At 45.6% G+C, this 14017-nt stretch overlaps 1 protein-coding gene across 1 annotated transcript in view; it reads left to right on the top strand.

Moving 5' to 3' along the window:
* rapgef4a (Rap guanine nucleotide exchange factor 4a) overlaps window positions 1-14017 on the top strand; it is a 63476-nt gene that overhangs the window by 39858 nt on the left and 9601 nt on the right. The window contains exons 11-22 of the mRNA XM_063213403.1: window positions 583-667; window positions 891-951; window positions 1397-1473; window positions 3294-3440; window positions 6112-6221; window positions 9302-9387; window positions 10155-10233; window positions 11277-11427; window positions 11632-11720; window positions 11807-11837; window positions 12215-12293; window positions 12399-12545. Coding sequence (XP_063069473.1) covers window positions 583-667; window positions 891-951; window positions 1397-1473; window positions 3294-3440; window positions 6112-6221; window positions 9302-9387; window positions 10155-10233; window positions 11277-11427; window positions 11632-11720; window positions 11807-11837; window positions 12215-12293; window positions 12399-12545 — 1142 coding nt within the window. The remainder of the gene's footprint in view (window positions 1-582; window positions 668-890; window positions 952-1396; window positions 1474-3293; window positions 3441-6111; window positions 6222-9301; window positions 9388-10154; window positions 10234-11276; window positions 11428-11631; window positions 11721-11806; window positions 11838-12214; window positions 12294-12398; window positions 12546-14017) is intronic.

Below are 14017 nucleotides of genomic sequence, written 5' to 3'. Positions count from 1 at the left end.
TTTGTTTGCTTGTTCTTGGGGGACTATCTAAGAAGCATATTCATTGCAGCATATCAATCACCAATTACTAATTCATTTATGGGCATTAAATGCCATTACTTCACCTGATGTGTGAACCCAAAAAACCTCTTTCACCCATACACAGATAGATGCTTCATGGAGGAAGCTCATCCCCCAACACCCATAATGCATGATAGGGAAGATGATGGACATGTGTCCATGTACTGGCATACAGGTATTCAGAGAGGCAGGTAAGATGGCAGGCAAACAGACCATCGCCTTTTCCCATTGTCTTTGTGAAGTGATCCGATTTATTCTTTTTTTAAAAGATATTTTTAGGAGTTTTTGTGCCTTTATTTGCAAGATGGCAGTGAGAGAGAGTCAGGAAATGAGTGGGGAGAGAGATATGGGGAAGGATCAGGAAATTACCCGGAATAGAACTGTGGTTGCCCGGCGTAGCAGTGCAGTGTCCTACCGTTAAGAGTCACGGCAGGGACAGTGAACCAATTGATTCTGATAGCATCCGGAGTGGAATGCCTTTTTAAATTGCCACACGCTTCTTCTTCCTTCCTCCTTTGGCAGGCCGGGCCAGAGGACAGCGGATGATTTAGAGATCATTTACGAGGAGCTGCTCCACATCAAGGCCTTATCACACCTCTCCACCACCGTGAGTAAAGCGTCTTCTCTTACTGATGATGGTGATGGTGATGGTGATGACGATGATGGTGATAATGATAGTGATAAAGATGGTGATGACGATAATGAAGAAGAAGAATTTGACGATGACGATGATGATTATTATGAAGATCAGGATCCATAATTCCACCCTATCGCAAACTGATGCCCCTCCCACCCCCTCTCTCTGTCTTTTCTTTTCCACTTGTTTTCAGGTTAAAAGGGAATTAGCTGGTGTTCTCATCTTTGAGTCCCATGCCAAGGCTGGAACTGTCTGTGAGTAGATAATTCAGTGACAATTAGTGTGGTTTACTGATATTACTGTATCTGACCAACCTGGTTGAGTTTTGAAATCATGATACTAACACAGTTGTTGTACCTGCTCCACTAGGTAATATTGTATTGCTTCACAACACATGTCAAATTTCGTGTGAAACTGCATGACATTAAAATTATTTCGAGGCCATAGGAACCCCTCCCATGGATTAGGATAATGTTCTATTCTATTCTATTCTATTCTATTCTATTCTATTCTATTCTATTCTATTCTATTCTGTTCTACAAAGTATTTAGATGTACATATCTGAAACTCTCAACTATAACTGTTGGATGTGTTTTATTCATACCTGAAGCTGTGGATCAAATCTAGTTTGTGATATTGGCTCTTTTTGACGTGATGATGACCATGTCATGTGCTGTCCCTCCTTGTCTTGTCTTTCAGTGTTTAACCAAGGGGAAGAAGGCACCTCCTGGTACATCATCCTGAAAGGCTCTGTCAATGTTGTCATCTATGGCAAGGTAGGCGAGGTCGGCGTTGTATTGATTATCTCTCAAGGAGGGGAAGTGGGAACTAGACTAAAAGAGACATCAGGATCTAGTGGCTTTGGCAGGCAGGGAAGGGAAGCCGACAGGCGGGTGACAAAGGGATCAGTCGTCCCGGGCCCAGAAAGAGGGGACACCTCAGAATCGACTTCTGGGGGTGGCTTTCAGGTGAGCAGGGGTATCGATCGGGGGGAGGGAAGCGTGACTGAAGCACCAGGGCCCCATATATATAGGGGGACCACACACAGTCCGATTTATGAAAAAATATGGCTGGGGGGGTTCCATTGAAGCTGACTGTACATCGGGCCCAAAATTTGCTACTACAGTACGCCCCTGCAGATGAGTTTGTCCCGAGACTGGCCAGAGCTGTCACCGGCCCTGTTGCTGTTGGTAGTAAGTGGCAGTCGGATGTCTGTCTGTGTCTGTCTGCTCACTCTTCACGGCTCCCCTGAGTGGGTTATTAGGCACAGTTTGCCAACCGTAAGGTGTTCATCAGGTGATAATTGTAGGTGATAGTAATTGGGAAGTAATTAGAGCTTAGTGGCAAGGTCCTGGCTGCTGCTGCTGGTGGTGCTGCTGGAAATGTTTTGGCTAATAAACCACCACTCTGGGAGAGCCAGACGCAGCTTGATGATATTTGATTGTCACCGTCACAGTCATTTTTTTTCTTCTACCAGGTGCTGTTTGTTTTTAACTGTTTTGTTGAGTAAATGCCCTGGCTGGTAGATTATTACATGTTGGCCAGAGCTGTCAGCACAGGTACCAATTGCATGTTGAGTGCCCACCACACTGTTCTGTCTTAATGTGCTGCTTTCTCTGCGAGATGAGCTACCAGTAGCCTTTTACCATAGCCCTAACCCTGACCCATACACCCAGTAAATGGTAAATGGACTGCATTTATAATATAGCGCCTTTCCACTCCTTCGAGCACTCAAAGGACTTTATATGTATGCCTCACATTCACCCATTCACGCCCACATACCGATGGCAGTGGCTGACTTGACTTGAAAGCTTTAATGTCCTTAAAAAGGCAATTTGACTTACAGCACAGCATGAAAACATATAGGCCTACAATAAAAACACATACAGTGCAACAATACACACAATAAATAGACATATAAGTTACTATGTAAATAAATACGTAATAAATACGTATGGCAAGGTGGTACCGTGCCACCCTGCCACCAGCAGCAATTTGGGGTTTTGCTCAAGGACACATTGAGCGGGGCTCGAACCTGCAACCTTCTGGTTGCCGAACAGGCTCCTCTTCTACCACCTGAGCTCAGCTCGATGGTTAGGTTATATGGACAGGGCGTTTTGGGTAGGGTGTGCACATCCAAAGTCACTTGTTGCAGGTGCCAGACAAAAGTGTCAGACAGTTGAAGAAGGTAGGTCTGACAAAGATCCAGGGTGATCGAAACGTTGCTGTTTTAATTTAGATTAGATTAGATTATACTTTATTATCATGCAAGCATGAACATTGCCTTTGATCTCATAGGGTAAAAAACAGAATATAAACACAGATAGACACAAATAGACAGGAAACACACATACAAATGCTGCATCCACCCCCCTCCAACCACCCCTTCCAGCACACGCATCATATGCAAATCAGGCATTAGTTCAAAAGCTTATCTCTAGCTTTTCCATATTTAATATCGGTATCGGTACTCCGTATCGGCAAGTGCAGAAATGAATGTACTCGTATCAAAAAAAGTGGTATCGTGCATCCCTACCATACTCCACAACGTATTCAGCAGCCTGGCCTGAAGTGATGAGTTGTGTGTCTTGCTCAGGGTGTGGTGTGTACGCTACACGAGGGCGATGACTTTGGGAAGCTGGCCCTGGTGAACGACGCGCCCCGCGCCGCCTCCATCGTCCTGCGGGAGGACAACTGCCACTTCCTGCGCGTGGACAAGGAGGACTTCAACCGCATCCTCCGGGTGAGTGAGGGGGTGTTTGTTTCACTTTTTTTATTGAGTTGTTGTTGTTGTTGTTGTTGTTGTTGTTGTTATTATTGTTCGGGGAGGTCTCCACTCGCCCCCTGGCTGTCAACCCGAGTAATCCTCCTGACTTGATTCCCTGAGCTGAGTAAAATCCCACTTTATCTGGCCTGCCTGGCTCACACCGTAGCTCAAGAGCTCAGGCCCACCAGCACACAGAGGAATGGCCAAACACATAATAGGTAAAGTAGGAGTGTGTGTGTGTGTGTGTGTGTGTGTGTGCGTGCGTGCGTGCGTGCGCGCGTGTGTGCGTGCGTGCGTGCGTGCGTGCGTGCGTGCGTGCGTGCGTGCGTGCGTGCGTGCGTGCGTGCGTGCGTGCGTGCGTGCGTGCGTGTGTAGTAAAAAAAATTATATCGGCAGACAAACAACTCAGGTGGTTAGCACTGCAGATTTTATTGTTAACGGCCGGAGAAATTACTGCGTGGAGACAGGAAGTATTCCACCCAGCAAGCTCTGAAGTGGATACAAAGCCAACACTATTTAACCATTTCCCTCCCCCACAGTCCATGTCGTCAGCTTCTTCTGCGCATGTGGGGTCCCGCATGGCCAGATGCACTGTCCATTGTCTTGTTGTCCAGCGAATGCAATTTCATATTTGTTGTTCAGCAGCCACACCAAGTAGATGCACATGTTTCCAATAATGTTGAGTGTCCCATGACCCATTACAGAAAAGCTTACACACAAGAATATGTCACTATATGGGGACTTCCCCAGCCAAATCATGAGAATAAAATGAGAATATAATATAAGAATAGTAGAAGGTTAAGAAAACTCAGATGAAACTAAATTTCTCCACACGTGCGTGCGTTTTTTGGATTTGCTGTTCTAAGATGGGACTTCCTGTGTGTAGAAATTGTGTAGTAGTAATGTCAGCCTATTGAATCCATACACTGAGATACATATCACCATCCTGGTCTAGTTGTAATATCATATTTTGACAACAAGATACTCATAGTGTTTACCTACCATATAGACCATGTCATCTAAATGAACTTGTTTGATGCTCTCAGTGATAAAGACATATATACTGGGTCCTACCGTGGCTGTAATGGTAGGGCACTGGCCTGCTACACCAGCGATCCGGGTTCAATTCCAGCCTGGGTCATTTGCCGATTCTTACCCATCTCTCTCTCTCCCAGCCATTTCCTGTCTGCTCTCCACTGTCCTGTCAGGTAATATAGGCACAAAAGCCCTAATATATATAGGCTATATAAAGAAATACAATGCTGATACAGTATATTGAAAGTGATGGGGGAAAGAATACGTAGTGTCATTCCTGACTGCTGATTGGTGTTTACCTCCCTCTGCTGGCCATGATACAGCACTACAGAGTTGTCAGCCAAATATCCAGCCGATGCCAGTAATGTGTCATCATTCATCTCAAAAGCAGCAGCCTCTATCGATATAGAAACCAAATACACTCCCACCACACTCCTCCTTCTCATAGTGACATGAATTGCGCAATTTATCCGCTTTGCCGGCCGTACCCTGGGGCCCGGGATGGCTCGCTGTGGAGGTCTGGATTGTGTGTCTGGATGGTGGAGAGTGGATGATGGTTATCTGTGTGATCCGGTGAGGCTGGGCAGAGGGCAGTATACTCTCCGTAGCGTAGCGAGGCCCATTCAGCCCCCCTCTCATCCACTCTAAATCCTACTGCACTTGGCCACTGGCCCTCCATCCCTCCCCAGCCACCCAGCAAGCAAACATGATAGTGCTGACCCCTGCTCGCTCTCTCTCTCTCTCTCTCTCTCTCTGTCTCTCTCTCTCTCTCTCTCTCTCTCTCTCTCTTTCTCTCTCTCTCTCTGCTTGCCCGTCTCTCTCTCTCTGCCTGTGTCTCTCTCTCTCCCTCTCTATCAACTCTCTCTCTCTCTCTCTCTCTCTCTCTCTCTCTCTCTCTCTCTCTCTCTTTCTCTCTCTCTCTCTCTCTCTCTCCCTCTCTTGCTTTCTTTTTCATTCCGTTTCTGTCTCTCTCTCACACTCTTTCTCTCTTCACTCCCCCTACCCTGGGCCACTCTTTTTTCAAGATGACTAATCCTCTGTGCTAACGGTGCACTCTTGTGTAATCCTAGTGCTTTCTCTCCCCCAGCTCCATCACTCTATATTCTAGTCTGTCAGTAAGAGAGTGGAGTGGAGTAGCTACTGTACTATACTGGACACTGTCTCCATGCGCCATGGCAACAGAGTCTTACGTCACTTAGACATTACCTCTGCATTGCTACTACTAGTAATAATTGTAATGCCAATGTGGTAAAAACCCTATACACTAATGTTAATTTTCGTAATGTTTATCAGCTTGTCATTGATGAAAATGTATGCGGAGAAAATTATAGAAATGACCGTAAAATCCAGTGAATCAGAGAAGTTCAAAAAGTTATTTATAACTGTATATATAAGTTATTTGTAACAAATTAAGAACAAGTGTAGCTACACTCTAGCATTATTGCTATTACTGAAATTAATGATAGCAAGTTTGTGTGTGTGTGTGTGTGTGTGTGTGTGTGTGTGTGTGTGTGTGTGTGTGTGTGTGTGTGTGTGTGTGTGTGTGTGTGTGTGTGTGTGTGTGTGTGTGTGTGTGTGTGTGTGTGTGCGCGTGTGTATGTGTTTCCCTCAGGATGTAGAGGCTAACACAGTTCGTCTGAAAGAGCACGAGCAGGATGTGCTGGTTCTGGAGAAAACCACTGGTCGCACCACTAACCATGGAGCCTTCCCCTCACACCACAAGTAATGGGCACACACACACACACACTCACACACACACACACACACACACACACACACACACACACACACACACACACACACACACACACACACACACACACACACACACACACACACACTCTCTCTCTCTCTCTCTCTCTCTCTCTCTCTCTCTCTCTCTCTCTCTCTCTCTCTCTCTCTCTCTCTCTCTCTCTCTCTCTCTCTCTCTCTCTCTCTCTCACACACACACACACACACACACACACACACACACACACACACACACACACACACACACACACACACACACACACACACACACTGTGTGTCTTTCTTATAACTTTTTGTGATGTTAAACTTCAAGTTCCAAGTGTTCAGGTGTCAGGAGGTTTCAGTTGAATTGGTGAGTTTGACCAATCTCTGTGATCCAGAGCCTTGTTCAGGATACAATTGAGATAATAGGCTCATCTCACATACAAGAAACACCTGCATGTAATAGATGTCAGATGGTTGTGCCTAGGGTCAACTCCAGATACAGTAGGGTGAAATGGCATTTAGTCGTTATGCTGCCAAATGCCGGAAACCAGCTTCCTGTTCATATTAGAAGTGCCCCAAACGTATCTTGTTTTAAAAAGAAATCTACCTTTGGTGATAGTTAGTTATCTACAATCTATTATACTTTTTCGAATGTATATTTTTTCATCTCTCTTCTTATTCTTCACTCCTTAGCACATTGAATGACAGTTGTATGTATGATGGTGTGCTATATAGATACTATTGATTGCTATTGATCGAAACTTTACTGTACAAACACCAGGAGACAATATACTGTATGCATGGTCCATTCATTCCCCTTTGTAATGATTAATGTGCTCTTTTAGTGAATGCTCTATTGATTTTCCATTTGGCTCCTACTCAACAGCACAGTAGTCATTATTGCGAGTGCAAGTTCATACGTACAGTATGTGCCCATGAGTGTCTGGATACACTAGACTAGCACCTCAGACGTGCGGTAGACGGCCCCCCGCCTCCATGCCCACCGTGATTACCAGTGGCGGAACAATTACACACAGGGCCTCAGGGCAAGACACCGATAGGGCCCCCCATACGGCCTGCCAAGGGTCACAATAGGGCCCCCACATCCAATACAGAGGGACCCTGGGCCCTGGGGCAAATGCCCTGCTTGCCCCCCCCTATAGCTCCGCCCGGTAGACAGCCCCCTGCCTCCATGCCCACCGTGTTCACCACACACAAGCCCCCTCTTGCCCTTAATGGACTCGGACAGTGGCGGGCGTCCAATAGGGTTGCGTTACTGTAATAGAGCGAGAGAGAGGCATTAGTGCTAATGACGGACACGCTACCCAGGAGGGGGTAGACCCTACAGGGGGGCTGGCTGGGGGTTGGCTGGCGGCTGGCGGCTGGCGGCTGGGGGTACATCCACTTAGTCTGGGATGCCCTCTAATCAACCACAGCATGAGTGTGTGTGTGTGTGTGTGTGTGTGTGTGTGTGTGTGTGTGTGTGTGTGTGTGTGTGTGTGTGTGTGTGTGTGTGTGTGTGTGTGTGTGTGTGTGTGTGTGTGTGTGTGTGTGTGCGCGCGTCTGCGTCTGTGTGTGTGGGTGCGTGCGTGCGTGCGTGTGTGCGTGCGTGCGTGCCGCGCGTGCGTGTGTGCATGCGTGCGTGCGTGCCGTGCATCCATGTGTCCATCCGTGTGTCCGTCCGTGTGTGCAGTCGTGTGTCCGCTTGAGCAGTAGGCTGTGGATCAGACTTTCACCTTCATGCTTCATGCAATCAAATATGTTTTCTATTTCTTTACTGTTTGATTGCATGCCCCTTTTACTGTCCCTATATTATATCAATAGGGACAGTATAACAGGTGAATCACGTAACAACATATACCATTGGACTGTAAATAAATAGTATAATACAATATCTATTTGCACTGTATCCTAGAGTTACATGTGAGAGTCATATATTATGGTTGCTATTTATTTTAAGGTCCCTATTTCAGTATATTAATTAGGGACAGTTGAATTCCGTAATAACATACAGTATAACATTGTATATAATGATACAGTGAGTGTCTACACCTAGGCTACTTGCACTGTTTCCTAGGGTTACGGTTAGGCACAGTGAGTGCGTATACATGCAGTTCAGTATCCCGAATATGATCAGGATATTAAGTATCCCGACTTTGCGTTTGAGCATATAAACACAGAAATCGGGATATACTAGGTGGAGTATTCTGAAAGAAGCCGGGATACTGGCGCATGCACACACCTTATCCCGAATACAGGGGCTTCCCATAGAACGCTGTTGCTGCTATCTAGGCTACCCGCATTTGAAGAGAATTCCATAACAGCCAAGAATGTAGACTAGGATATAACGTTCTGTGCTCATATAAACACCTTTTCCCGAATATGATCATAACCGGGATATGCCTCATATTCGGGATACTGAACTGCATATAAACGCACTCAGTGTGAGAACGTACTATGACAATCTTGATACGTAAATAAGTAAATACACAAACAAAGAAACTGAAAATAAAGTGTTACCCAAAACATTGAAACTCTTTCATCCGATCATCATAACATTCACACCTCTTCTGACTAAAATGTGTATTTTGGAATGATTAAATCTTTGTGAGTCACAGCCGTCGGAAAAAGAAGAGTCTTTAATATAGATGAATGCAGGAATAAAGATACAGATGTCCAGTTACAAGCTCTGCCCCAACACCTATCCGTGTGTGCGTGTGTGTGTCCGTGCGTGTGTGTGTCCGTGCGTGTGTCCGTGCGTGTGTCCGTGCGTGTGTGTGTGTGTGTGTGTGTGTGTGTGTGTGTGTGTGTGTGTGTGTGTGTGTGTGTGTGTGTGTGTGTGTGTGTGTGTGTGTGTGTGTGTGTGTGTGTGTGTGTGTGTGTGTGTGTGTGTGTGTGTGGAGAGCCACTGCTTTGCCACTGTAGGCCCCAAGGCTCCAGGGATACAGATGTCCAGTTACAGGCTCTGTCCCAACAAACTGTCAAAACATCAGATATTTTTTTGGACATCAAAGCCTATGGAGAGGCTTTCAGCATCTCAAAATGTCTGTTTCACTTCATTGCAGATACACCGTTATGGCAGGGACACCTGAGAAGATTCTGGAACACTTCCTGGAAACGATGAGGCTAGATTCACAATTCCCTGAGTCAGGTATTTTGTTTTATTATAGACACTGCATTGCATGGCCTCTTCCTATCCTCAAGTTGCAAACTGAGAACCTGAAAGGTTGTTTTCCAGTTCAGTGAGTGATAAAGCATTATTTCCCATGGGAATTGCTTACAGTGTTGCCAGATGTGTCTGATCAAATCCTGCCAAATGGTTCTCAAACACCGCCGAAATGCTCTAAATCCCGCCCAATTTCAACAAATTGCATTGTTATCTATGGACACAAAACTGCAGGAAAAAAAAACACCAAATGGCCAAATGTTTCCGTTTTTACCCGCAGACGGCCATCCCAAGTAGCCCAATTGGGCGGGTGACCGCCCAATCTGGCAACACTGATTGCTTAGTGTATGTGTGTTATGCTGTGCATGTTATTTCCTTTCACACAAGGATGGTCTACATGTACAGTACATGTCTTTCAGCTCTACTAGGACTTCAATGTGCCTATGCAGTTCACAGTGTGTGCATAGTACACTTGAAGTGACACTATTGGGACTAATGTGATGGCTTAATTGCTTTCTGTCAACTTCATGGTGTTTTGTGTGTGTGTGTGTGTGTGTGTGTGCGTGCGTGCGTGCGTGTGTGATTGAGAGAGAGAGAGAGAGAGAGAGAGAGAGAGAGAGAGAGAGAGAGAGAGAGAGAGAGAGAGAGAGAGAGAGAGAGAGAGAGAGAGAGAGAGAGAGGGTATCAAGGGATTCTCTCTGCTCTTCTCTCACTGCCTCTCCATCTGCCGCTGGTCTTTTCTCTCCGTACAGACCCAGCCATGGATGACTTCATCCTCATGCACTCCGTCTTCCTTCCCAACAGTCAGCTCTGTCCACTGCTCATGGCCCAATATCCTTTCAGTGCTATTTCACATGTCTCTTGTCTTGCGGTTTCACATATTGCCTCTTTTCCACTGCTGGTTTTCTGGTAGGCCTACAGCTCGACACAGCGTGACTCGGCCTCCACTTTTTGCTTTTCGATTGAGCTGTGTCGTGTCTATTCGAAAAGCAAAAAGTGGTGTCCGAGTCGCGCTTTGTCGAGCCGTAGGCCTACCAGAAAACCCCCAGTGGAAAAGAGGCATTAGTGCCATCTCAAACTTCTCTTTCTCTCTCTTGGTTTCAGTTCTCTCTAATGCATCTCTGTTCTCCTTGTTTCTCCTTGATTGCCTCTTGTCAGTGGATTGGTGGATCACTCTCATTTACTCTCTTCAGCTGAAATGTGTCATTACAGTGCTGCTGTCCCCCATCCACACTGACTGATGGTAGAAGCCGTATCCCATTTAATTTCATTTATTGTTTATCTAACAGGGACAGTTAAGCTAAAGAATAGGATTAAAATAATTACAAATAAAACAAAACAAAAAAATAATAGTACAAAAATGTGACAACATTACAATTAATAGATGCACTATTTGCAAATATAGGCCTACATTATATTACATGGCCAAGTAGGCATACATGATTATAAAGATAAACTAAAGAAACAAAAAACTAAATATATGACAAATTAAACATAAAGACACAAGATGACTAAAAATGTCCACAGTGCTGCCCCGCTTTTAGCCATTTCTTAAGACCTGATTTAAAGCTACTGAACTGCAAGGCCTACTATCATAGTATTACACCAGTACATTACACAGTCAGTGCATTACAGTCTTAGTAAGTAATATAATACCACTTGGTCATTGGCATTGGCAAAACTGGGGTGAATTTCTCAAAACCAAAGTTGCTTACTACATTAGCTACTTTGTTGTTTTCAATGCATTTTCCCATTGGCAACTACCGAAGTTGCTAGCAGGCTAACAACTTCTCTTTAGAGAAACTCACTCTCACCTGAAAAGGGACAGTAAGGAGTCACCCTACCCTTGTTGGCACCTTGACTGCCAGATGTACCTACCATGCACAGGCCTCCCAGGGCTCGGAGCAGGAGAAGCTGGACTTTGCCCTGAACAACAAGCGTCGGGTGGTGCGGCTAGCGCTGCAGTGGGCCACCTTCCACGCCGACCCCCTCCAGGACGAGGACGCCTCGCTGGCCTTCCTAGAGGTCAGAGGTCACATTTGCTGCTCTTGGGGTCATTAGGGGGGAGGAAGCTGTTGATCTCAGTGGCGGTCATATCCTCGCATTTACCTTCTCTTTTCTGTGTGACACTCTCTCTCTCTCTCTCTCTCTCTCTCTCTGTCTCTCTCTCTGTCTCTCTCTCTCTCTCTCTCTCTCTGTCTCTCTCTCTCTCCCTGTCTCTCTCTGCAGGAGCTGTGTGTAGCCGTGTCTGATGATGGCAGGGTGTTACCAGCACTCAAGGACCAGCTCCCTTTGCTTGAAAAGATGGTCAAAAACAAGTAGGCTTTAACTGACCTGCATTCCATTTTTTTTGTCCACTGTTTTCAGTGTTCTGTGATTCTTACAATTAAAATTCTGTTTCCAGTTCAGATGACTCCAGATCATCACAAAAGAAGGTTAGTCAAACTTCTTCATTGACTGTTACTTAATATCTGCAAGTAGGGACAAATGTAAGCATATCCACATTTGATATGGATTCACCCGCATAGAATCAGTCTAAATGGGTTTGATCCAGTTTGAACAGGTTGGAACAGGAGGGAATCAAAAGCAAATAGAACCTGTTTGAAAAATATGTAACCAGTTTGAACCAGTTTAAACTTCTGGAACAGGATAGAACCAGATTGAACCGGATGCATTACGTATGCCGTACCTAATTACGTTTAGTGATTTGAGGTGCTGATGTTTTGAAATAATTACTTTGAGTGACTTGAAGGTTTTTGAATAACTGTATGTCAGCAGGTAGTGACCGGAACAAAATTTTGTGTTTTCCTAGCACAAGGTTCTTCTGCGCCAATTCAGCATGGGAGATGACAAGCAACAGAAGAGGCAACCAGTGAGAAACAATGACGAAAGTATGTTTGTACGAAAGTATTCTCATTATATTGATACTGTATATACAGCTACTGTATAGTCGCACTGTACTTCCCCTAACATGCATGCCTTGGTTTCCTCCACAGTCCTCTTCAAGGTCTACTGCAGTGACCACACCTACACCACCATCCGTGTACCCGTGGCCGCCTCGGTCCGAGAGGTCATCAGTGCTGTGGCCGACAAGCTGGGCTCAGCGGAGGACCTCCTGCTGGTCAGCCTGAGTTCAGCCGGAGGTGAGAACAACCACATTATGGCCCTACCGTGACTCTAAATGTAGGACACTGGGCTGCCACGCCGGCGACCCGGGTTCGATACAGGCCTTGGTCCTGTGCCGATCCTTCAACGCATCTCTCTTTCCCCATTTGTTTCCTGTCACTCCTTCACTGACCTATCGTAAACATTTTTAGAAGTGAACAACCACATTATACAGTCCCCACCCGCCCACTAGTCAAACATGTGCAGATGCCAATGCATTTGAGTGTCCCGCAGTGTAGCTTAATAATCCGCCAGAGGAACGCTGTAATAGTTCTAATCATTAAAAGGACTTTGCTACCATAGAATTTCACTACTATGACATTGCACAGACTTAAGTAATACATTACAACTTGGTCATTGCCATTCTGGTAACAGAAAATGTATTAAAGGGACCATGTCTTGACATTTTAAAGACGACCCATGACACAAGCCTGGGTTCATCAGGTTGGGACTAACCTGTCTGTTTGCCCAAATGCTTGATCCATTTTGATAATCAGACCATGCTGCTGAAGTTTGGGAGCAGGGCTGTTAGTGTAGTGTTTCTCAACGGGAGCTCTACAGCCTTCCAGGAGGGTTGTGGAGTCCCAGGGGGGCGTTGAGATTGCCTGATTATCATCGACTGTCAAATCTCGTTCCGAGATGTTGGCCTGACCAAGAAGATAACAAATAACATTTCCCAAACGGCCTGGCCTCGCTCGATTTGGTACTGGTCGAGGCCAGAAAAGGCTGTGCGGAAGTTTAAACCAAACATTTTCTTAGTCCCAATGCAACGTCTCTGCTTAAATCACGTCACTGCCTTGAACACACCTCTACCCAGGGCCGTTGGAGCTGCTTTAAGTTGATTGCTGCCCGACAAAGTGGGTGGAGTTCCCGATTTCAGGCAGGCTTATGAGGAGGCCAAGAAGGCATTGGAAGGTCCAGGGGACGTTTATAAGAACAACACTGTGAGAACCACTGTGTTAGTGGCTCTGATGGGACACTCTTGGATGACATTGTTGCACTTGCTGTAAAATTCTACGTGCTCTCGCCGCTGGCCCCTGGATGCTACAGTTGTAAGACAGTGTTCCACTCCCTGTGCCAAGACTCATCCATCTCCTTCACACTGACCCTGGACTTACCCCCTGCCTGTTCCTCTCTCATCCACAACAAACACAGTACATATTACAGAGCTAATTTAACACTTAGATTAACACTACATTTTACTGTGCGGTCACCATTTGTGTAGGCCCCAACTGAAACATTATCACATCCTAAAGACGATATGAGTAGCTCCATTCCAAGCGTGAATGCACCTGGACAGTGCATTTTGCAGTGTTAATTCAACATGTAGGGAATCAGTTTTTCACACTTCCTGCTCTATGTGTGAAGTATTAATTATGCTACATTTACTGTGCGTGTATCTGAACTTGTGTTTTGCAAGGAGCTGGCTTGCCATTTCATGACACTGTTT

The sequence above is a fragment of the Engraulis encrasicolus genome, chromosome 13, assembly GCF_034702125.1.
Source record: "Engraulis encrasicolus isolate BLACKSEA-1 chromosome 13, IST_EnEncr_1.0, whole genome shotgun sequence".
Lineage (NCBI taxonomy): Eukaryota > Metazoa > Chordata > Actinopteri > Clupeiformes > Engraulidae > Engraulis > Engraulis encrasicolus.
The sequence above is the reverse complement of the archived record's forward strand: the minus strand, read 5'-3'. Positions and strand labels throughout refer to the sequence as shown.